The sequence below is a fragment of the Heterocephalus glaber genome, unplaced genomic scaffold (genome assembly GCF_053883595.1).
Source record: "Heterocephalus glaber isolate CG9 unplaced genomic scaffold, H.glaber_assembly_v1.0 deba00001472, whole genome shotgun sequence".
NCBI lineage: Eukaryota > Metazoa > Chordata > Mammalia > Rodentia > Bathyergidae > Heterocephalus > Heterocephalus glaber.
This window is the reverse complement of record NW_028258315.1, coordinates 6,413,971-6,438,745: the sequence shown is the minus strand read 5'-3', so window position 1 is coordinate 6,438,745 and position 24,775 is coordinate 6,413,971. Positions and strand designations below refer to the sequence as shown.

The 24,775-nt window shown below is 38.2% G+C and overlaps 1 protein-coding gene across 1 annotated transcript in view; it reads left to right on the top strand.

The window, feature by feature from the left end:
• The window catches only part of F13a1 (coagulation factor XIII A chain), a 156,325-nt gene that overhangs the window by 56,338 nt on the left and 75,212 nt on the right, over positions 1–24,775 (top strand). Inside the window, exons 5-6 of the mRNA XM_004847742.4 lie at positions 9,905–10,023; positions 12,821–12,928. Coding sequence (XP_004847799.2) covers positions 9,905–10,023; positions 12,821–12,928 — 227 coding nt within the window. The remainder of the gene's footprint in view (positions 1–9,904; positions 10,024–12,820; positions 12,929–24,775) is intronic.

Below are 24,775 nucleotides of genomic sequence, written 5' to 3'. Positions count from 1 at the left end.
AATTGTTGGGTTTCTAGATCAGTGAGTTATGTGTTAGTTTGTTTTTCCTGTTATTGGAGTTCTTGCTTAACTATGTGGGGAAACAGCTTACCCCTTGCAAGTGCTGAAAGCCCAGTACTCTTCTGAAACAAAACTAATATTTTAAAACAAACAAAAACAACACCAAAAAAATAACATAAATATCTGGAGGTAAATTACTAAATTTTCTTATTTTTATTAGCCTTTCAAACCTCGGGTGTTTTTGGAGTTTCCATAGTGATGTAAATTGTTTTTTCATCCAGCCTTGGACAACTATATTTTAAAGTGACAGATCTGAATAAAAACGGGGGAAATAAAGCACTGCTTTCCACCCTCAATCTTCTTTTAAAACCATAAATAAATTTAAAATTAAAATCAAGCCTTCCCATTTGACTTTCTTGCCTTTCTGAGGATTCATGATGATGCCTGCCTGGTTTGAGGGAAAATTTAATTCAGCTGCTGGAAGGAAAAGGGTGGCCTGGTGTGGAGCCCCAGGACTCCTCTTAATCATAATTTTCAAATGTATCATTTCCCATCAGTAATAACCAGAGCCCAAAGTAAATCCTTCATTTTCTTGGACTTCTCTTTCATTCTCTAACCTTCCATCATAGCTCCATCACGCATTCTTGAAGGAGACATTTGTTGACTTCCTACCATGTTCCTGGTGCTGATCCCACCATTGTGCTGGGTGCTGCGGATGCCAGGGCATGGTTCCTGGGAAGGAGGAGTCATGGTCTACTTGGGCGGAAGCTAACTTTCAAATCCTAGCTTCCTATCTCACTGGAAGTGGGGCCTTGCTCACTTGACCTGTCTTGGTCTCCTCATCTATAAAATGAGGATAATGTGATACCTTTCTTGTACGGACATTATGAGCTCTAATTAGTTAATTTGTTTTTATATAATAAATATCTGGTACGTAGTGAATACTAAACACACGCATGTCCAATAAATAATGAAATTAAGTGACCATCTCCATGCAGTGGAATAAATGTTATCCCAGCACCTCTGGGACAATAAGGGCACAAGGCTGAATTCAGACAGTGCCGGGGAAAGTACAGGAATACTTAACAAAGGAAAAAGGTAATGGTGATATGAAGATATTAATAAGCCTGTTGGTAATAAAAGCTCAACCCTAATGCTTTTCAAGAAAAATTAATACATGAAAATTGGACTTGTTAACCTCTTAAGTAGGTAGCTTCATGTAAATGCAAACATATTTTTGAAATAACTTTTTCTCATGATGAAAGTTGTACTATAGAAACCAAAGCTAATGAAAGCATAGAAAGAACTCAGAGTCCTACAAATTAGAGACACCACTATTAACATTTTGGTGTATTCCCCTCCACTTATGCATTATGAATGGTTTTTACTTTTAATTAACAATTAATTGAATTCATTGTTCTTTTCAAATATACGTGTGAATATATATAATAAAAATGTACTTTCACTTTCACTAAATTTCCAATCCTAGAGAATCCCCAGGGAAAACAATTTTGTATGTATGTTCCACTGTGACTTTACAAATTAGTTTCCATACGTGTATTTATAAAGTTTGGATTTTTTTTTTCTTTTGGTACCAGGGATCAAACTCGGGACCTTGTGCATTTGAGACAAGTGGCAGCACCACTGAGCTAAATCCCTGGCCCTTAAAGTTTAGAACTTTTAATCAAAAATGAAATTGCATTACACATATTTCCTTTTGCCTTATTTTCCCATACAATGTGTCTTGAAGAATTTACTATACCAGTACATACATATTCTTTTCAATGGCTGCTTGGTACAGTTGTGCCATAATTGGTTTGGTCTTTTAGTTACAACTCTTTAGATTTACAGTGATTTTTATTTACAACCATTTTCACCATACACTACCGTGCTGTACTAAATGTTGTACATGCATTTTTTACAAGCATAATTCTGTAGACATTTAGAAATAGCGTTTCTTGACCAAAATGAGTTCACATCTTAAATTTGCATAGATACTGCCAAATTACCCTTTAAAAAGGCTTTACTGGGCCAGGGATTTAGCTCAGTGGTTTTGCCACCTGCTGCACAAGTGCAAGGACCCCAGTTTGATCCCCGGTACCAAAAAAAAAGGCTTTACTGCTGTATAATGCAGCCACAATACATAAAGATATCCATGTCTTCACACACTCCCTCCCTGGCACTAGATGTCACCATTCATTTTTACTATTTGCCAGTATCATGGTTATTTCATGGCTATCTTAGTTTGTCTGTCTGTAATTATTAGTGGAGTTGAGCATCATTTTATCTGTTTATTGAATGTTTGTTTCTGTACTTGATCTTGTCTAGAACCAGTTAGAAGAGGTAAGAATTGCCAGGAAGAGACACAAATGCAACTCTTAAATCTATTGATAAATGTGTTATGTGATAAGAGACAGAGAGCTTACTGAACTTTTGTCCCACAAAAGTCAGTGGCCACAACACCATGCATTGATCAGGCCCATCATGATCCATTGGTTTTACATGCCATCTTTATCATATATCAAGATAATACACATCTACATAACACACATACATATGTGCATACATACATGTGTCTACATACTATATCTACAGAATGCACATCTGGCTCTGCCCATGTATTAGTATATTACTGCCCTGACAATATCAGTTTTAGTTACAGCTGCACTTCAGTAGCTATAGTCACAGTGCAGACCATAAGACAGAAAATCTTATTGGTGCACCCTGATTAGCCTGTGTTCTTGGGAGTCTGTATCTGGGTTGACACAGATGGGTCTTGTCAACCGGCTCTACTTGAGCTGAGAGGCTTGTCCTGTCCTTGTCCCGCTGCAGGGATGCTAGCTGTCCTTTGATCAGTTGGCTAGCCAGGTGTGCTTTCCCGGTGGCAGCAGCAGAGCTGTGAGAAGGTCATGTCCACAAACATGGCGTTCACCAAGCCAAGCCCAAAGCCAGGAGGAAGAGTCCACCTCTGCAGGAAAGGACTGATGGTCACCTGGCAAAGCCACGGGGGCAAGGACATATGAGCAGCAGCCAAAGGCCATTGCCATTGCACAAGTTCTCCATTTTCCTTCCTTTTGAATATTTGGTTTTGGCTCTTTTTTCACTTGTTTTCTTCCACACAAGCTTTTGAACCAACCTCCAGAGTTCTAAAGAATCCAAATGGCATTTTGGTTCAGTTCACATTGACTACAAGCTGACTTGGATAGAATTTATATCTTTATATTATTGACTCTTCACATCCAAGTAGAAATGCGTGGGAAGTTTCTGTTTATTCAATTTTCTCTTGTGCCTTTGGCAAAGTTTATTTTTATTAAAAATTTTTCAACTGACTCAAAAGTAGAAAAAGTAGTAGAATACCTATTTACTTATCCTGCAGACTCAACAGTTAGCAGATTTTGCCACAATTGCTTTATCCTTTTTCCCTTATGCTTTGCCTTAGTGTTTTCAAACAAACCCCAGTCAGCATGTTACTTTACGCCATATAATATAGCACACATCTTTTAAAAATATATACATAAATACTAATGTATGTCTGTTTGTGTTCACATATGTGTGTATGAGTGTATTATATAAATATGCATGTTTTATATATGTGCATGTCTTTGTATGTGTACACAGACACACACACACACACACACACACAACCGTGGGTTGATTGACGATATTTCTGCCAATGACAGATTGGATGATGGCCCCATAAGATTCCTTCACCTAGTAACATCATAGCTTCCTCAGTCTATATATTTCATGATAATTCAAACAATAATGAAATTTCCTAATGACACATCTCTCAGAATGCATCCCCAGTGTTAAGTGATGCGTAACTATGTAATGATTAGAACTAATATAGTCAGCAAGAGTTATTTGGTATTATCTAATGACTAGTCTCTAATCAAATTTCCCCACCATCTAAAGGATATCTCTTTAGTTTCTTTGCTCAAATCGAGGTCTGTAAATTAAACTTGGTTAGTATATTTCTTAAATCTTTTACTCCAAAGCAATCCTCTTCATCTGTTTTATTTGTTTCCTACCACAAATTGGTTACTGAAACTGGGTTGTTTGTCATGGAGAACTTGCCATACTCTTAATTTGGCTGATTCTATATCCTGGCATCATGAAATATGTCTCTGTAAACCCTGTGGTAGTTTCTGTTTAGGAGTTAGTTAGATCTAGTGATTAGATCACATTCATCTTCAAATTGTTTTTGTTTTTTTTGAAAGGGAGAGGTGGCAAAAGCACTTTATACATATGCTATGTGCTTCCTAGGGCATTTATCCAACCAAGACATACATATGTTTAGATTTATCAATAGAAACAAATTTTATTAGTCTCATCCATCCATTATGAAGTTCTCCTTTAACTACAGATTTCAGCATAGACTCAGTATTCCATTAGAAATTTCAAAATGTCAATATTCTAATTCTACTGTTACTTCAACATTAGCAGCAGTTTGTTATCTTGAGGTAAAACTCAGATGCTCTTTCCTTATATCTCAAGTGTCTAACTCGTAGCACTGTACAAAAATGATCAATACATTTGGAAAGTCGTCATGAATTTGCAAATACTGAAATAGTCAATGTGCTCTAATCCTCTGCAGGAACCATTATTCTGATATTTGAATGTTTCCAACATTAGCAAGTGACATCCACTTTAGGTTGGCTTCCAAGTTCTTTATCACACCTCTTAGAATCTGTAATTATTTCTGTATTTTCTGTCAGGAAGTGATTTTTCAGGTAGTCTTGTGTATTTGGTGACCTGAAACTGTGATGAATTAATTCTCTTAAGAAGCCCAGATACCTTTCAGGTCAGGGAAGGGAGGGGCAGTGTGATAGAAGACTGCTGTTGTTTGGATCTGAAAGGTTCCCCAAAGGCCCACACAAGGAGGCTTGCTTGCTAGCCTGTGGTGCTATTAAGAGGTAGTGGACACTTTAGGAGGTGGAGCTTAATGGCAGGAAGTTAGGTCATGGGAACATGTCCTTGCTGGGGGATACTGGGAAACCTTCCCTTCCTGTCTCTCTTTTTGTTTCCTGGCTGCCATGAGGTGAGCAGCTTTTTCTGCCACACTGTCCCATCATGAGATACTAGCTTGTCACAGGCTCAATAGCAATAGGAAGAAATGAACATGGATTGAAACTTCTACACTGTGAGCCAAAATAGGCCTTTCCTCTTTATCAACTGATTATCTCAGGTAGTTTCTCATGGTATCTGAGAGCTGACCAGCATAGAAACCATAACCCAGGCTTCAAGACATGCATTGCAAAAACATTAGTTGCTTTATTTTCTAGATTTTTTTGTTGGATAGAGCTAGCAAATGCATCTTTCTTTCTTTACTCATTTATGTATTTTGTGCAAGTAAGACAAAATTTGTAAAAACCACTTTACTGAGGTATGATTACATACAAAAAGCTACACATATTTCAAATGAGCAACTTGATAAGTTTGGAGCTAATTATACAACCATAAAACTATCAACAAATCTATGCTATAAACATGTCTACCACCTCCAAATATTCCCTGTAGTTGTATGTTTGTATATATGCATGTATGTATGTAACAATTTAAAAATTAACTTAAGACCTCCACAAATTTGTAAGTAGAGAAATTGAAATTTTTAAAGAGAAAATTAGATCCAAATAGGTCATTACTGGTATTTTCAATTTCATTTAGAATACAAGGTTTAAAGCCTTTAAAATTTCTGCTTTTTTCTTTGAAGTTTTAACATATGAACAGTTTGCATCTGAGTGGTTTTTGTTTTCTTTTGTTTTGTTTTTGGAAAGACTTCCTTTAGCTCCATGAATTGTTTTTCTCATATCTTTGACAATGTTTTTCCTTTTATTTTTTTGACTTTTTTAAACAACAAAATGCAGATGTTGGACTTTCTGAATATCTTCCATGCCTCTTCTCATAGTTTTCCTATCCTTGCACTTTTTGTGCCAAGAAATCCTTTATTCTTCTAGAGATGCTGACCCCACTAGTAGTATTCTGAATTCATTCATTTCAAGTACTCTGTAGTAATAAGGGAGGTAGGTGAATATCAAATGTCACAGTTATCTTGATCAAATGATCTTGTGGTTTTTTTCTTTTTTAACATAATTGAACATATTTGATATAGGATATATATTTCACATTTTAGGTTTTCATTTTAGTATACTCTAATATTATTAAAAAATTCTCCAAAGAATATATTAATGACTACATGACTATTACATCATGTGAAAAAATGGGGGAACATTTCATTTTTTCCCTCTTTTCAATGTAAATAATATGAACAAACAGTGAACATATATTTTTGATGCATCCCTGAATTATCTCCCTTGGATATGTATATTTATACTGTACAGCAAAGACCATGGATATTTTAATGATGAATTACACAATTGCCAAGTTGCTTTTCAAAATATTGTAGCAATTATAGTCCTAGCAGTAGATTGGCAATTTATCGTACATTAGCTGGAATTGAGTATTATAAGTTTAAACTCACACATACATACGTATATATTTTAAATGTATGTACACTTATAGGTAAAATATGTATTTCATTTTACACTTATAGCTTTTACATATTTACTTTCCAGTTAAATTTCATTTATGAACTGGCTTTCCTGAGCTGACTTTCTTTACATACTTTATGTTTTTCTTTTCAATTTGTTGGAATTTTTTATACATAAGGAAAAGTTGTCAGTGTTTGTAAGTAAATTGCAAAAACTGTTGGAAATATTTTCCTCATTTTTCATATGCTTTAAATTTTATTGTATCTGAAATTCAAATTTTGACATTTATATTAAATTAAAATGCATTGATTATTTCCTTTGATAGCTTTTCTATTGTTTTTGTTTGGATAAAAATTTCTCCCTGGGCATGGTGGTACACACCTTTAATTCCAGCACTCAGGTAGCTGAGGCAGGAGGATCATTGTGAGTTCAAGGCCAGCCCATGGTACATAGTGAGTTCAAGGCCAGCCTGCACTACATAGCAGGACCCTGTCTCAAAAAATTTTTTTCTCATAAAAAGATCAAATATTCACTTTTATCTTATTCTAGATTTTCTGTGCTTTCATGTTTTAAACTGAGATTCTAAACTAATATTCAGTTTATTTTAATGTACATAAAATATACTTTTCCCTAATTTCTAAATTCAATTAATGAATACTCTAACCATTGCCTTTGATTTTTCTTTTATTTATATATTAATTTCAGAGAAAGATAGGTGCATATATTCACATCTATTTCTGGACTATTTTGATCCATTAATATATTTCCTACCAATTTTTACATTATTGTAGCTTTATAGTATACTCTACTATCTTACAGGACAAGTCCATGAACATTTCATATTAAAGGAAAACATCACAGCATCATCAGGCAAAATGATTCCTAAATGGCACTTCCAAACCTCACAAGACTTAAGAGGGGATTCTAGCCCTATAATAAGCATTTAAATTTATTTAGCTAAAATAGCTATTATTGCAGTTCTCACAACAGTTAAACCACTATTATAAAAAAATAAAAATATATGAGTAGACCTTCATTTTCTGGAAATTTGTTAGCATCTGGTAGACAGCTGTGTACATATGCATATTCAAAGCCCTTCATATATACTCTCACATGTTAAAATAAAAGTATTGTTTCATGCATTGTCTTGGGAATATTAGTCTCAAATTTTCAAACTCAGCTGTTACTTCTTTATGTGTTATCTCTGGTCAGTTCCATTTGGAAAGGAAGCTGTGGTTCTAGTTTGGAGGCCCTCAGTCTATACAGAGGTTGCTTTTAACAGCTTTCTGCCCTAAGAACTCAGCCCCGAGCCAGCATCATAGCTCATACTTCCAAGAGCTGGGGGAAGATGGCGGCACACTTGTTATGGAATTCTGGAATCTTCTGGAAAGATGAAATGGCTCTGAGAAGAATGAACTATTGGTACAACAACATGCAAAATAATGGAGCTTGGATAAAAGAATACCGACTTAAAAAAAAAAGTACATAGCGTATGATTCTGTTTATACAAAATTCTGGACAGTTTACAGTGACAGAAAGATGAATAATGGTACCCTACTTCTAAGATGGGGTGCAGAATGGAGAGAAAGTGACCACAGAGAGGCAAAGGAAACGTTTAGGGTGATGGACATGCTTACTATCCTGATGATGAAATTTTATACTTTAATGGTGTGCAGTTTATTGAACACTGAAATATACAGCCATCCCTTGGTATCTACAGGGGTTGGTTCCAGGTACCCTCCTGAGGATGACAAAACCCACAGATGCTCAAATCCTTTCTATTAAACAATGTAGTATTTGCACAGGACCTATGCACCTCACTCCCGTATAAATTATCTCTGGATGACTTATTCTACTTAATACAATATTAATGCTATGTCAACAGTTGCAATACTGTATTTTTGCAAATATTTTCAAACTGAGAGTGGTTGAATCTGTAATTTCAATACAGGAGGATATGAAGGATCCACCGTGTGTGTGTGTGTGTGTGTGTGTGCGTGCACGCGCATGCGCATGTGTGTGTGTGCACACACACGTGCTCATAGAGTTGCATGAAACCAGGCAAATGATAGGCAAGAGGCAGAGAATACAACTAAAACACTACAAGAAAGTGCAGGAAACTGGATTAGACTAAGTAATTACTAAAGGATTCCATGACCACAAATCAGCTCTAAGTGGAGGTCTAAGCTTCTAAGAATTGACTGTGTACATAAATCCCCTGAGTATCTTCTTAGCATGCAGACCCTGACTCAGTGGGGAAGGGGCCTGAACCCCAGTCCCCTTCAAGAATACTTAACTTCTTAATCTCCTCCCTCTAGGCCTCACCTCCTACAGGTTTCATCACCTCCTGATGCCACCATGGGCTAGGAACCAAGCCTTTCACACGTGGGTCTTTGAGGGATATTTAAGATCCAAATCACAACACTGGCATTTGGGAATTTTTAGATCTCCTGGATAATTCTAATGTGTAGCCACCACTGAGAACCACTACTCAAGAGTGATAAAAAACAAACAAAACCGTGTCAGAGAATGAGGAGGACCAACCCCCCACCCCCCAAAAAAGAGGGAATGGGGTGGCGGATGACTAGGGCCCAATAAATATAATGAAATAAACCATACCCCCAGCAGCCAAGGCTGACCTTGTTCCAAATATGTAAATTTACTTAGGGGTGACTTATACCTGTGTGGTCTTACCTGCGTTAAAGATGCTTTGTCAAACTCACGCTAGGCCTGGGGTTAAGTACCAAATTGATGACTAAGCAGACAGGTGGAAAATAAGGCCTTCCCTGGGATTATAGCCACCAGGAAGAAAGGGCTTTGCAGTGGACAAAGCTGACCAAGAAGCTGGCTGCGTATGCACATCTACCAACACATCCACAGGGAGTTTTCATTAAGAGAAGGCAACCTACAGCCTCCTTCCTCAACCAACCCAAGGGACGACAAACCAGGCATGACAAATGATGCTGCTGTCTTCTGATGTGTCCCAGATTTATTTTGAAAAATCATTTTCAATTCAGTTACTTTTCTATTACTGTTAGTAGGTTGCAAATTATTTTTTGATCTGTCTTGCAGATTTGCAAGAGCATCACAGAATTTTGATCCTGAAACTACTGATGCACCAGAATCATAAAATATCTAATGAGACATGCCAATTTAATTGTGCTGCTTGGAACTTCCAGAGCCTGAGTTTGTCAGCATTTTGCTGACAAATGTCATCATTAGTAGACTGATCTTTGTTACTGATTAGGTTCATCATGGCTAAAAAGATTGGGAAATGAGCTATGCTTAGTGAAACAAAAGACTTATTTTGTTTTCACTTGGTAGGTTAAATTGAAGTTTGGTCACAAATAAACTTGTAATATTTGGAAACAGTCTGGTTTGGTAATGGTCGTTATATTCAAATCCTGATGCAGAGGATGCTGTGTATCTGGACGATGAGAAAGAAAGAGAAGAGTATGTCCTGAACGATATCGGGGTGATTTTTTATGGAGACTTTAATGACATCAAGAGTAGAAGCTGGAGCTATGGTCAGGTGAGCCGTTTAAAATTCGTCATTGTCAAGGACATTTTTACTTAATATTTTTTGTCACATATATTACTGCAGGATGCCATATATTGGTGTTAGACAAGCACAATTTCCTGCTTTTCAGGATCTAAAACTTCAGAGAGAGAGCACAGGAGTAGATTTCTAAAGACAATTGCATAATTTATCAGCTGAAACCATGTATCTTCCACTTATTACAGTGTTGAAGAGACCAGAGCTTCTATGGATAACGTGACATTCTGTTGAGAAACATGTTCGGATCTTAGTACATGAAACCTTATTGATTCAATCTGAAATGGACTGAAATTCTTCTTTTGTTATGAAATACTTTCATAATGATGCAATGAATGCTGCAAAGTGTGTCCAATCCTTGTTTTTTGTTTGAAAAAAAAGTATTAGTCTAGAATACTATTGATTAGAAAAGTGTGTTATTATTTTTTCAAAGGAGAGTTCACTGGGCTTTTTATAGAGAGATATTTTATCAACTGCGTCTCTAAGTTACTGGATAGATTTAAAATAGCAACTATTTTTTTCTTTTCAACATTACATGATTCAAACTGTTTCAATTTAGTGTCCTTAATAATGGTGCAAATAAGTGACATTTTTGCATATTTCCATAAATGAATGCATGTTTTATGATTCAAAAATGATATTTTATTACCAAAGTAAGAGGAGGTGAGTGTGTCATTTCTCAGAACATTCGGGCTGAGATAACAGGGCTTGTGGATTACTGTTCTGGGTATCCAGGGAAGGATTTGGTAGGACCTGGCCACACTGCCTCATGTTACTTCCTTGGCTCCTGGAGCCTTGCTTTGACTTCCGTATGGGGTCTCCCTGGGTCCCTGGGCCACAGCTCCAGCCTGAGCACTGGTACCCACATCGTCATGAGCTCCTTTCCCTCTCCACATCTTCTCAGCTTTGTGACCAGCTTCCCCTGACTCTTGAGAATTAAACACTCAGTATTTAGGCTTGCCCACCTGCATTTCTGAGGTCCTGACAGGGTGTGATCTATGCTTACTTGCCCTGCTTTTAGATTTTTGCCTGGCTTCCCGAGGAAGCCTTCCTTTCCTCGGTGACTACTACCTGTCATCTGCTGCCCTTGCCTTGGGTCCCCATTTCCTAGCCTTTGGCTGCTGTCTTAGTCTTTTTCCTTTTGCTGTAACAGAATAACTGAGGCTGGATATTTTATAAGGGAAATAGGTTTATTTAGCTCATAGTTTTGGAAGCTGATAGTCTACATGCCCCAGACCAGGAAGCCCACCTGATCAGACCCTTATGAGGGCCTGGCTACAGCACAACACAATGGAGAAACCAAGTGGAGAAACAGAAGAGACCAAGCACATGGGGTGGCATCACTTTATAACACCATACTCTCCTGAGAACTCGCTCCCCCTTGGAAACCGGTACCAATCCTTTCTGAGGGCCATGATCTAATTACCTTGCATTAGGCTTGACCTCTTGAAGTAGCCACCATCTTAATACCATCACTCTGTCGACCACAAATGTGGCACAGGAAGCTGGGAGGGATACATCCAATCCATATCCAAGCCATGGAGGTGCGACTCTGTTTATGGCTGCAATGTGCCACTCTACAGAGAGCTGGTGAAAGGAAAGCATCAAAGCAGGTAGCAAGAAGAATTAGGACAGTGTCCAGGGAGGTCCTGGCCGGCGAGCCTTCAGGGAGGGCCTTTGTGCAGGAGCCCTGTTTTTACCATCAGTCAGTCACCCTGACATGGGTCCTTCTGCCAAAATAATAGGCCCATTGTTTGCACTGATGCAGGAAAAGAATGAATTCTGTGACTATGTCTTTAACTCTATGTTTAGTTGCTCTCATGTTCTACAAATATGACTGAGACTTACTGCTTAATGAGGAGCAGAATGATTTATATCCCTGAAAAACTAGCGAGTTTACAGATTATTCCAACTATCCCCTCAGTTTGGAGTACACCAAGAGCTGGTGTTGTAAGCAGATTTGATAAGTAATTACATGGTAATTAGCTATTAAGATTGAAGTCTCCATCAAACATTTAGGCAGATAATATGCCTGGCTTCCATATTTGAAGAAATTTCCTATTACAGTATAGTACAGTATAGGTAAAATCACCCCATCTTGTTATTTTTACCACATCTTGGTGTTTACTCCTTTCTAAGAAAATTCTGCTACTGTTTGTAGCCAGTAAATTGAACTGGCTCTTCCTATGATAGGGCAATCTATGTATTCCAAGCCTTTCTGTCATTACCCTTAGGGTCCACCTTTCTCAAAAAAATGGAAGTTATAGAGGCCACTCGCTACATGAGGCCTCCTTTGAGGTTGGGTGCAATTAAATGGACCCAAAGTAGCTTCCTGTCATACACTTCAGAACTGTTTCTTTTCAAGACACCCAAGGACTCGTGTTACTTCTGAGGTTGTAAGACATGGCACTGACTTTAATAGGTCGTTCATTCCTTGCCTTGGACACTGGCCCCAATATATTGAAGAGATTTTATAAATTAACTTATATACTTTTCTGAAGAACTTTTAAGTCCCCTTGTGATCCTTGAGTGCATCAGCTCTCTAGTAGTTCTGTTTGTATTTCTGGCCTCTTGTTATGCTCTTCTTTGCTTTACTGAAGTACAAAATAGAATATCTCCTTCCTTCCACTTTCAGTTCATAGTAAAAATTATAGAAAATCATTATAAAGGAAATACATATTTGTATCCATTAGGTTGTAGCTTCATTTTGGTTTTCTGCAGAGAATGTTCTATTTGTATAATGACCATTAAGTATTTTCTCATTTTTCCCCAGTTTGAAGATGGCATTCTCGATGCTTGCTTATATGTGATGGACAAAGCACAAATGGATCTTTCTGGTAGAGGAAATCCCATCAAAGTCAGCCGTGTTGGGTCTGCAATGGTAAGTGGTAGCTACTGATGGCTGAGCACAATTACACACACCATACGCCTCAGTATAGATGTCAGTTCATTAAGAGGTATTGAAATAGTGACTTCACTTAATAAACTTTTATTTGTAAGAATGTAAGTTATGACGCCCAGAACAGCTCTTGAATTCTCTGAGCTTGTCTTGTGCTATGAAACAAAAATTTTTATCTCAATACTGTACTTCTTTGACTTCAGACAAATGATGATGGATATCATGATACTGCTGAACAGTTATTCTGAAAAACCTCTTGCCCGGGGACTGAAAAGTGATAATGACAAAAATATCAATGACTATAATCAAATGATCAATCTATCAGACATCAAGAAGCATGAAGATATGCAGGTTATAGCATATTTGTATCTAGTGAGAGTTAGAGTATATAAGCTATATGTAATCCTAGCATCTATTCCAACGATACCTCACTAGAGGAATTTATCACTTATGAATTGAGTATTGATTCTCCAAGTAATCCCAGGAAGTAAGCAGGGTGGTCATTATTCATGCCATTTTATAAGTAAGGAATGATAGTTTGTCAGTGACAACGTTTCCACTAGAACCCAGCCCTACTGATTCCAAATCTAGACCTGTTCTACTTTTCACACTGCTGTCTGTGTGAGATCTTGAAACATGTTCAAGAAGGGTAGCAGTTAAAAATGGAGATAGAACTGGGGTCAAGAGTAGAAGCAAATTAAATGTGATGCCGGTGTAGTCCTGGACTATGCTGATACACCCATCACGTAGAGTCAGCCTGTGGTGCATGAAAGTATCTCACATCTGTTTCAGGAGCAGAGTATGCCTGGAAAAATGTTGTTAGGCTGTATTTCACAAAACTGTGGAAATTTTTCAAAAACCCTTACATTACTAATGTTCTTCAGTTTTCTAAAAAAAATTTCCTGCAAAAATGTATCTTTGAGTTTGGTTTTATATATTCTTTTGAGTTAAAAAATATCAATACTGCTCACAAACATTAGTCTGAGCATGAGTTTTGGTTAGCTGTTAAGAGTGGTGACTTTTATTTTATCAAGAACTAAGCTACATGTAAATTTAAGACACAATAGAGCTTTAAAAGTGAAAGTAGAACCAAGCATCTAAAAGCATTTTAGGATGGAAGTGCAGCTCAGGGGTAGAACACATGCCCAACATGAGGGAGATGCTGGTTTCAATCATGGCACCAAACTAAATACACAGGCAGTGTTGTTTTCTGTTGGTCAATAATGCTGCATAATGAAAAGGCAGTGAGTTCTAAAGACTTGGGCTCTGTGTAACATCATTTATAAGAATATATATTAGATCTCTCACTCAATCCCTATTTTTTCTACTTTGAACACAAAATTTCCCTCTTTTCTCCCCCTTGGAAGTAACCGTTCTGAGTTTGCTATGAGAAAGGGAGTGTTAGCTAGGAATAGTTAAATATAAAATTGATTCCTTCTTAACATTCTAAAATGGCTGCTTCTCCGCCTAAGTCACTCACATGTTATATTTTTATGAACCCAGAAATCAGCTCCTGACACAAACCAATGTAAAAAGGAAGGAAAAAAGGAACATCTAACCTAATACCATCCACAGTGACACCTGGCCAAGTGGAAGCTGTTAAATGCAGAATTAAGCATAGAATGCTAAATACCAATTGCCTTGCAATTTCATTAATGATAGAAATCCTATGAAGTTCTAATTTTGAAAAATATATATCCCAATTGCAAAGTTTGAAAGTAGAGAAAAATAATTTGTTTGGGGAATAATTCGGTTCGGTTGGATTGAGTTTGGGGAAGGGGACACTTTGTGTATTAAGAGGGCAAGGCCTTACCTTGAGCAATTTTAAGCCATATCTCCATTTACACCACACCATTGTTTATATGTACAGGAAGTCTGATAGTTTACCAAACCCTTTGACATCTATTATCTCCTTTCATCCTTAGAATAGCTCTGTGAGTCTTTCCAAAATCCACTCACTTATAATGGTTTTTAAAACTAAAATATGGAGCCTCCAAAAAAAATCAATGAAAAGATGACACTCAGAAAAAAATATCAACTATTTCTGATCATTATGGCAGTTCTCCTCCTGTTCCCAAATCCTAGAAATTTTTCATGAAATTTCCAAATGCAGTTAAAGTACAAAGAAAAAAAAATCCTTCAAATTACTTAATTAAAGATTTACTTCAAAATATAAAGAAATTTATTTAGAGAGCCCAGCAAGATGTTTGAAGTTGGGAGAGTCGACCCAGAGTCCAGATTGCCACGTCCATGGACCTGTGTTTGTGTTCTCTGGGGATGGGGCTCAGGCCTAGGTGACAATGAGCCAGCTTCACAGGTGTGTACTGAATCCCTCTGAAATGCTTCTCAGCCTGGCCACTGAGGCTGGGAGTTCTTCTCACAGAGCACGAATGCCAGAAGAGAGACACATGTGACATACAAATCCTCTTGGAAGAGTAGCACATCGACTTCAAGGAATGCAAAAATAAGAATGATGGTAGGCAGAATGTTCCTGAGAGCAGGTGTGAGAAAGAGTGAGGATGGGCTGCTCATCCCTGGTTAGGTCCCTCAAAAAAAGTGGAGTTCAGTGATCACATGACACAGGAGCATGTGACGGGATCGACAGACAAATTTGCCTACTGTGGTCATGACCAAGTTTAGCAATGGCAGCTGCCAAGGATTTGCAGGAAAGAGGCTCTGCATATCACCAAAAGAGCACAGAAAATGACTCAAATCATGCAAACTTTCTAATGATGATATTAATACGAACTTGGATTTGAAGTGCGCAATCCACAGATAAAACCTTCATAGTCTATATGGCACTCTAGCCTTGGATGTGCGTCCATTGCAGGGAGCTGTCTTGTGCATGGCAGAATGTTCAGCAGCATCCATGGATTCTACCCAAGAGATGTCTTTAGTACACCCCCCCACACACACACAAACACACTAGTTGTGACATCCAAAATGTCTCCAGGTATTTCCAAATGTCCCCTTGGACGGAAAATCACCCTCTAGGAAGACTACAGAATCAAACCCTCTGCTGCTCAGTTTCCTGTCTGTGGAATGAATATAATACTGCCTTTTTGCCTGACTAGAAAATCAGTCTTGACTTGCTCAGAACCTGCTGGTTTTCATTTCTCTAGTGAAGAGAAAGTACAGGCACCATCACACTGAGAGGGGCTGGCCTGGGTCAGAAGAATGGGCCTTGGCTTTGTTTCTTCTGCTAAACATGTACTGTGTAACCCAGGGCAAACCCTTCAACTCCAGCGCTCACTTCATCTTCAAAACGAAATTTGTCTCTGTACTCAAACTACATTTGTAATTCCCTTAGATAGCAACAATCTCAAGACTCTCTTTGCTTCTATTTTTTTCTTTATAAATTCAGTATCTCCTCTTGTTACTTGAGGTTGCTGTTGTTTTGCTTTGATATGAAGGTGGGGAAAACTGTTGACAATCTGGACAGACTTGGGCTACTGGACTTTCCCAGGAGAAAAAGTGCGGAATCCTGTAATCCCATGGTCTAAGGAGCGGGCTTGAGATGTTACAACCTCACATAAGCTGACTTGTATTTGGCTTCTTCTAGGCACTGAGTGGTGCGTTTTACCAATGCTACACTAAAGATTTATTTAAGAGAGAAAAGAAAGAGGAAATTAGAAAAAAGAAGACACTTACCCAAAGTTATACTTCATCCCCTAAATTATATCCCTCAATTGCTGTTTTCTTTCTATCTCATTTCTAATGTGACAGTCCCCATCAAGAAAACGGCCAGGAAATGTGCCAGAAAAAGGGAAGAAGGATGCTTTGTGTCATCTGAAAACTTGCTTCAGTCACATGGCATTAGTAAAGCATTCCATTTCCACCCCTAAATTGCTATGAAGCAGCCAGACATGGACTCTGAGCTCCCAGCCAGACTATCAGAGCAGTTGTGCTATGGCATTTTGTGACAAGAGCAGCATGGTCCTGGGGAGATCGGACGACAGTGGCAATTGCCTGTCATTACTGCTAGATGGTTACCTGTGCCTGCTTCTGCCCCGGGACTGATTGGATCTGGCAGTGACGATAGGACATGCCACGTGACTTTCCCAGAGCCATGCAGCTGCTACATCTGTGTCCTCGGTTACTGCAGTTAACTGCCTGCTTAGTCACCTTGAAATCCCTGGATGTCTCACCTGAGTGTAGAGTTGCTCTTGTAGATTAAGATTTGATCAATACAAGATCTGTACTGAAACTAGCACATGAGATCTCTAGGGTTCTTCTGGGTGATGTCATTGGCTTGAAGTCACATAGCAAATAAGTAGCTAAGCTGGAAGTGGATATTGTCCGTACTCTCAGGCCATATTGCTTTAGAGGGCCACTGCCAAAGCATTACTACCAGTAACACAATTACCATGTCAAATGGAATAGCTGTCTCCCAGAAAAGAGCAAGTCTTCAAGGAATGGAGCCCAGAGTAGGTGAATTCTGAAGAGGGGCAACAAGTGAAGAAAGAAAGATGTAAAGCACAGGAGTCTCAACAGCCAGAGGCCCTGTCTTCCTGGGAAAGAGGTCCCAACAGGATTCGGAGCCACACGTGGTCTGATGGTAGTGGTTAGGATGTTGAGTTGGTGATAACAATGGTGATGACAGGAGTGGTGGTGGTCTGAGTGGTGGTGATGGTGATAATGGTGATAATGGTGATCCCGTAGTGGTAATGACCACGATGATGATGGTGGTTGTGGTGGTGGTGATGCTGATGGCAGTGTAACATTCAGTACCCACTTATTCAGTCAACAGGTATTTATCTGGAATCTACCAATCTAGGCACTGGAGTACAACTGTGAACAGAATATAGTTTCTGCCTTCCCGGAGCTCATAGTCTAATCAAGGAGACAGACAAGTAGATAGAAATTTTCAATATGGCAAATTAGTTGATAGAAATAAACATGGATGGGCCGGGGATTTAGCTCAGTGGTTTCGCCGCCTGCCATGCAAGTGCAAGGACCTGAGTTCGATCCCCGGTACCAAAAAAAAAAAAAAAGAAGAAGAAGAAATAAGCATAGAATTGTATAGGAAAGCAAATCTCTAAAATTTAGCTCAAAGTTTCCCCAGGACTAAACACTGCCCTAATGAGCATTGGGATATTGGATCAAAAGAAAGAAGAATGGCAGACAAACGTTCATAGCAATAATAAGCCATGCTATGAGTCATAGAAACCCTTTCTCTATGGTGGAAATTATATTCAAATAGCAGTTATCAAAAGCACTGGAAGAAAATGTAGTAGGAGATATCATGATTCGTTCCTCAGGGGGCTTATTTGTCTCAAAATTCAGAAAACATAAGCTTCCCATAACTAAAATTTGTCCCATGGAATCCCAACACTTAAGAGTTACTTAATCTCATGGTACTATATTTTGATTCAATGATAATAAGAAAAACTAATATTAGGGAAACTTTTGGAAGATGGGAGAGGAGAAAATTATAAATATAGTTACATGTTTTAAAATTCTAATGCTTTACACCATCGCCATCCTGGACTGTCCAGTGTCCCCAGAGGAGTACATGTTTATTTTTATCCCTGGTCTTTTGCTAATATTGAACCATGATGCCATCATTAATCCCCATTAATGCTCTGACTGTGCCTTTAGGGAATTAACTCAAGAACGAACTAGAAACCAATTGATGTTCTATGTGCTCTTGAGTGTTGTTGTTTTTTTTTTAAAAAAAAAAAAAGCCTTGAATTCCAACTAGTACATCAAACTGACCACCGCTGGGGGTGTCCTGCATTCTTGTAGAGCCTCGGTGCAAGATGAATGACCTTTGAGACAAAACGGGCTTCAAAACTCCCAATTTTCAAGCATCTGTGATCACATAACCTGAAAATAAAGCTATTTTCTTTTGGTCATTTTTCCTCCTCTTTTACAAAGTTTGTTTTTCTTTCCACGCAGGAAAACAGAAAACAGCCATGACATCCCTACTTTGATAGGTTGCCAAGCAACTCCATAGGGGATTCACTATAAAACCATGTTCCTAAAATTTTTCCTCCAGTTGTTTACTTGCTCATTTTGAACAAGGTGCTACACATTCAGCAAACTTCATGTAACAACTTTAATTACAAATATTCAGATTACATTTACAAATTTTCTTAAGTTAGAAATCCCACACTTGAGTGATCCCATATGAACTTTAAAGTGAGAAATAAATGCATAAAGTCTATTCACTGATCATAGAGCCAACTCAGTGTACGTCACTGAGTTTTATTTTTAAAAATTTTCGAATGTACAAAGCAATACCTGACTGCTCCTTTGGTTTATAAAGCAACCAGAGCCCTTTTCTTGGAGTGAAGCGTCACGGAGGAATCTGGGGACGGCAGTACTCGATGGCCACTGTCCCTGCCTTTTCAACACCAAACAACATTGTCACGTTTCCCCATATGGATCTTAGTCCTTGCAAAGCTTCATCTTCCCAAAAAGCAAGATTATGTAATAATAATTTATTTCCCAATTCTTGTATCTGGTTTGGTCAATCTGAACTTCTTAACTTCTTTTTTTTTTGGAGGCAGGGTCTCTTTTTGTAGTTCAGGCTGGCCCTGAACTTGCTACTGTAGCCCAGGCTGCCCTCCAACTCTCGGCAATCCTCCTGCCTCAGCCTCCTGAGTGCTGGGACTACAGGCGTGCGCCACTATGCCTGGCTTTCATCTGAACTTCTAATGGCGGTAGTGGTGGTTATTATCACACCAGATAAACGCCAGTCATAGGATCCATGATGGAGTTGACCCCTCTTACAGAGCTTGTGTGTCTTCAAATTTACCAGATTTTGTTTTAGATTGTTACTGTCTGGCCCCGTGTGTCCTGAGCATGACGTCAGGGCAGGCATTTCTCAATTTGTGACGGCAGAAAAAGGCAAGAGGCCTCTGGGGCTCCTCGCAAGCTTTCCAATGCCAACACCACTCAAAGGGGGCTGTCCCAAGTGGCAACTTTTGGAGACTTTACCAATTAGTATTAATGAAACCTTTTATGACAGTCCAACATGGTAAATTAATAAATTTCCAATTCTAAAAGGGTTTTTAAACCCATAAAGTTGAAGTCAAAGTATTCCTAAGACTGGTAGACATTGCTGTGATTCTGGAATAACGAGGGAATCCACTGATGAGGGGAGGTCAAAAAAGCTGTATAACTCATTTCCAACCAAACATAACACCATGAAGTTATCTTATTAACCAGGGACTTTCATTCCTGTTTACTGAAGATGTTTGAACAATTCACAACTCTGTTGAAAGCTGGTTGGAAAACAGAATTTACCCAACAGAGTATCTTCATTCCCACTTTTAAAAAATGATGTCCATTTCATAAACAGCCAATGTGCAGATGGAGAGACTGAGGTTTCAGAAAGCTGAATAACTTCACCCATGGTCACCAGTAGTGCTGGAGATAGATCTCTGCTCAGCTGACCCCACCGTTCCACACAAAATGTTAATTTCCCCTGGACTTGTCCTCTCTCCATATCACATGTACCCTGTGGGTGCAAATATAATATCTTTTACCAGCTCTATCTGATTCAACCCTTCTCCTTTAGGTGGGGGAAGGAGGGACAGTGAACTGTTCAGACATCATTTTTTTTCTCATATGGTAAAAGCCAGCAAAGTAATGAAGTTTCCATTTGTGGGCAAACAGCTTGGTTTCTCAATTATTAAGGTTACATTTCTTATGTCTATTCTTCTCATATTTTTGGAGAAAAACAGACATTTATTACAAGCTAGCTCTCGAATGTGATAATCATAGTCAATCTAAATGTCTGCTTTCCCTGAATTGCTTCCTGGAATGAGGTTTCAATGCAGCATCTATTTTGTAATCACCCAGGCTATTTCTGAAACACGGGGGTGCAGGCTGCTCTGCACTCCCTCCAAGCTGTGCAGTCAGAGCTGCCGTGTCTCCTGGGCAAACTTCCCCAGGACAGATGGGTGGAATACAGAAAGCCAGTGAGGCCCTTGTGGAGATGACCTTTGTGCACTTCGAGTTTCTTCCTCATTCTGTTTTTTTCTCTCTCTTTCCTTGACCTCCTTTTCTGTCTTTCCACCCTTTGCTCTGTAGTTTTCCCTTTCCCCTGTAGTTTTCCCTTTCCCATCCATCTTTTCATTCAAACATTCCTGGAATCCTGTTCTGTACCAACCAGCCTGACACCATGCAACCATGGCATGGCAATGAGGAAAGACCACAGTGGAGACCTGGAACTCTCAGTTTCTCTTTGCCTTGGTCCACACTGGCTGTTTCTCTTATGATTACCAATTGCTAAAGTATGTTGTGGCCAAATAAGAATCCTCAGTTCCTGAGGGAAGCACAGTTAATAATGTCTTGTAATAGTTATCATAATAAATGAACCTAATTACCACTGATGTCAGAGCTTGGTGATGTATATATACTAAAGGATAATTGCATAACAGTAGTTACATGCTCCAAAATATAAATTAGTACATCTTCATGGTTTTTTTAAGTTGAAGTAAAATTTACATACAATAAAAAGCATGAATAGAAAATGCACAATTCAATAGCTTTTAATGGGCATAATCACCACCCCAATTAAACTATATAAACATTTTCATCTGCTCAGAAACATCTTTTGTGTTCCTTCCAGTCCACCCAACCCCCCCCAAACAAACACTATATTCTGACCTTTTATAATAGATTAGATTTACTTATTCTGTTTTTGTTTTTATTTTTATTAGTCCATGTTTGCAGCACATAAAGATTGTATTTCTTGTGTGAAGTTGGTGCATATGCATAACACATCTCAAGTTTTTCATCCTCCCCTCCCCTTCTTCCACCTCCATCTATCTCTTCATTCCTTTCCCATTTGAGAAGGACCTACCTAACTACTTCCTATTAGCTAGATTTACCTATTTTTAAACTTCACATAAATGGCTTCACGGAACTGGCTTCTTTCACTCTACCGCAGCACGTGTCTTCAATTTTATCCTTACTATTACTGAGCTGTGTTTCCTTGTTTTGAGTATCTCAATTTGTCATCATTCACCTATTGATGGACATCTGAGAGGTTTCCACTTTGGAGACATTACAGATAAAACTACTAGGAACATTCTTGGACAAGAGTTTTGCGTACATATTTTCACATGTTTGGAGTAAAAACCTAAAGATGGCAGGTCTAGATAATAAGATATACTATATATTAATATATATTAATTTTTGTAGTGGTCTGCCAGTTTTCAAAATGTTTGCATCATGTTGCATTCCTGCACCATTTTACATTCTTGCTGGCCAGGTCTAAGATACAATCTTTCCACAGGTTCTCTGTTTTTAGCCTTTATTATTTTAACCAATCTGGTAGATGTATAGTGATACTCAATTTTTATTTTTATTTCCTTTTCTCCAGTGAGTAATGATGTAGAACAGTTTTTCATATATTTATTTTTCATTCATATATTTTTGGTATGTGTCTTTTAAGTCTTTGCCCGTTTTGTTATTGAATTGTTTGCACTTTTATTATTGAGTTGTAATTGCTTGATGCATAGTCTGAGTCCATGTCCTTGTCAGATATGTATAGAGGATATATCTGTCAGATTATGGTTTGCAATTGCATTTTCTAAATGGCATCTTTTACAAATAATACTTTAAAAATTTTATGAAACCTAATTTCTTGTTTCTATTATTTTTTATGTTTTCCTGTCTGTGTTTTTGTAGTGCTGGTGATCAAATCTAGGGCCTTGTACATGCTAGACCTTAAATATGTTCTACCATGGACCAACCTACTTCTAACTATCAACTGTACTTTAAAAAGACTCTTCCTCGGGAAATAATGTCAGTATCTTTACCTTTTTCCTTTCAAAGTTGTATAATTTGAGCTTTTATATTTTGGTCTGTGATCTATTTTAATTTGTGTGGTGTGAAGTAGATGGTTAAGGTTTGTTTTTCCCAACCTATCTATTTGTTCCAGCACCATTTGTTGAAGACATTGTTAGAAAGGCTTTTATTTGTTGAAAAAACTTTCATTTGCCCCATTGAATTACTTAGGTGATTTTGTTGAACATCAAATCTACACGAGTATGGATCTACTCTTGACTCTCTAGTCTGTCTCGTTTGTGTATCCTTATACCAGTACAATTCAGGAGTCTCTGTGGTCCAGTCAAATTCTACTTGTGGATACAAATTCAAATCCTGTACAACTTTCATATGTCTACAAATCACTGATTTTTTTCAACCATTTAAAAATGGAAACTTATACTTAGTTTGTAGGATGAGCAAAAGCATTTCGCCCGTGAGTTGCAGTTTGCTAACCTCAGGTGTAGAGTCCACTCACCACCACATAACCAGTGTTAAAATAGCTAAGTCATATAGGAAATATCTGTTGAATGAATTAACCAATTAATCAATGCCATCCAACCCCAAGTGACAGAAAACCAAGAGAATAGCTTTTCTTATTGGTTGCAACACTCTGAATAACCAGGTATCTTTGGATTTTGCTTTCCTTTAGAGTTTGTGACAACACAGTTGTCTTAGTTACTTTTCTAATTGCTGACACAAAATACCTGACACCCACAAGTTAAAGGAGGAAAGGTTTATTTTAGCTCACAACTTGTAGAGATTTCGGTCCATAATTGGCTGGCTCCACGGCAGGGTGGTATGGCAAAGGAGAAACAGCCTATGGCAGAGCAGGCAGGAGGCAGGAAGAGGTGAAGCTGCAACAAGCCTTCCTTCTTTCTGTCCCATTATGTTCCATCCAGGCTACAAGCCTATTGGTTGGTGCCACCCACACCCAGGGTGGGGCTTCCACTATCCCCACCCATAACTGTGCTAAACCAATTTTATTACTGCACACTCTAATCCACCATCATACACTCATGATCTAGCCACCTCCCAAGAGCCTCACCTATGAGCAAGTGAGGCTTTGGGGGGACATCTAGATATAAGCTATAACAACAGCATTGATTACTGTATTGCTACTATAAATCTTCAAATCAAGTAGTCTTCCAACTTTGGGTTTTTTTCAGTATTGTTTTGTTTTTTCTATATCCTTTGTATTTCTGTATAAGTTTTAGAAACATCAATTTCAAAGATGTCTGTTGGTATGCTAACATATTGCTTGGATCTAGTAGAAAATATATTAAAAATGGTCTACACCCATTTTCCAGTGACTTCACATCCATTCAGCAGAGCTTACTGAGCCTACTCTGTGCTAGCCCTGGAAATACAGTCAAAAGAGCAAATTCCTTCCTTCCTTCCTTCCTTCCTTCCTTCTTTTTTTCCTTCTTCCTTATTCCTTCTTTCCTTTCAAGAACACACAATCTTGTCATGGAAACCAAGGCAGTGAAACTAATGACACAATATAGTGTGGTAAATAGGAAGATAATATTAACCAAAGGGTATCAAGTGAGCAAAGAGTAAAGATATCACAATGATGGATTAAAAACTCCAGAGTGAAACCAATTGAGTTTTAGACAATCACTAGGGCATTCACCAAGTAAAGAACAGGTTTGAGTATGGAAAAGCCTTCTAGGGAGACAGGAGAGCAAGTCCAGTAGCACCAAGGAAGAAAACAGCCCGTTAAGCCCACCACTATGAAAAGCCAAAGAGATTATGCATGGCTTTCTTGTCCTTTGGATCAAATGTGTGACCTTGGCTGAAGAGCACTTCAGCAGCAGCCCATCTCCCTATTCTTACCACACAACTTGGTAGAGAAGCAGAGCAGCACAAAAACCAGATCATTACATCCCCAAACCAATGCTTTTTCCAAATTTATTTTCTAGAACTACTTTTTAAAGTATAAATTGAACCCAAATATATAAAAAGTGGGACAGCAGTTACAGAGGAGAGAAGGTAACTATAGCTCCCACCACCAGTACTCAGTCCTCAGCAGTAACTACT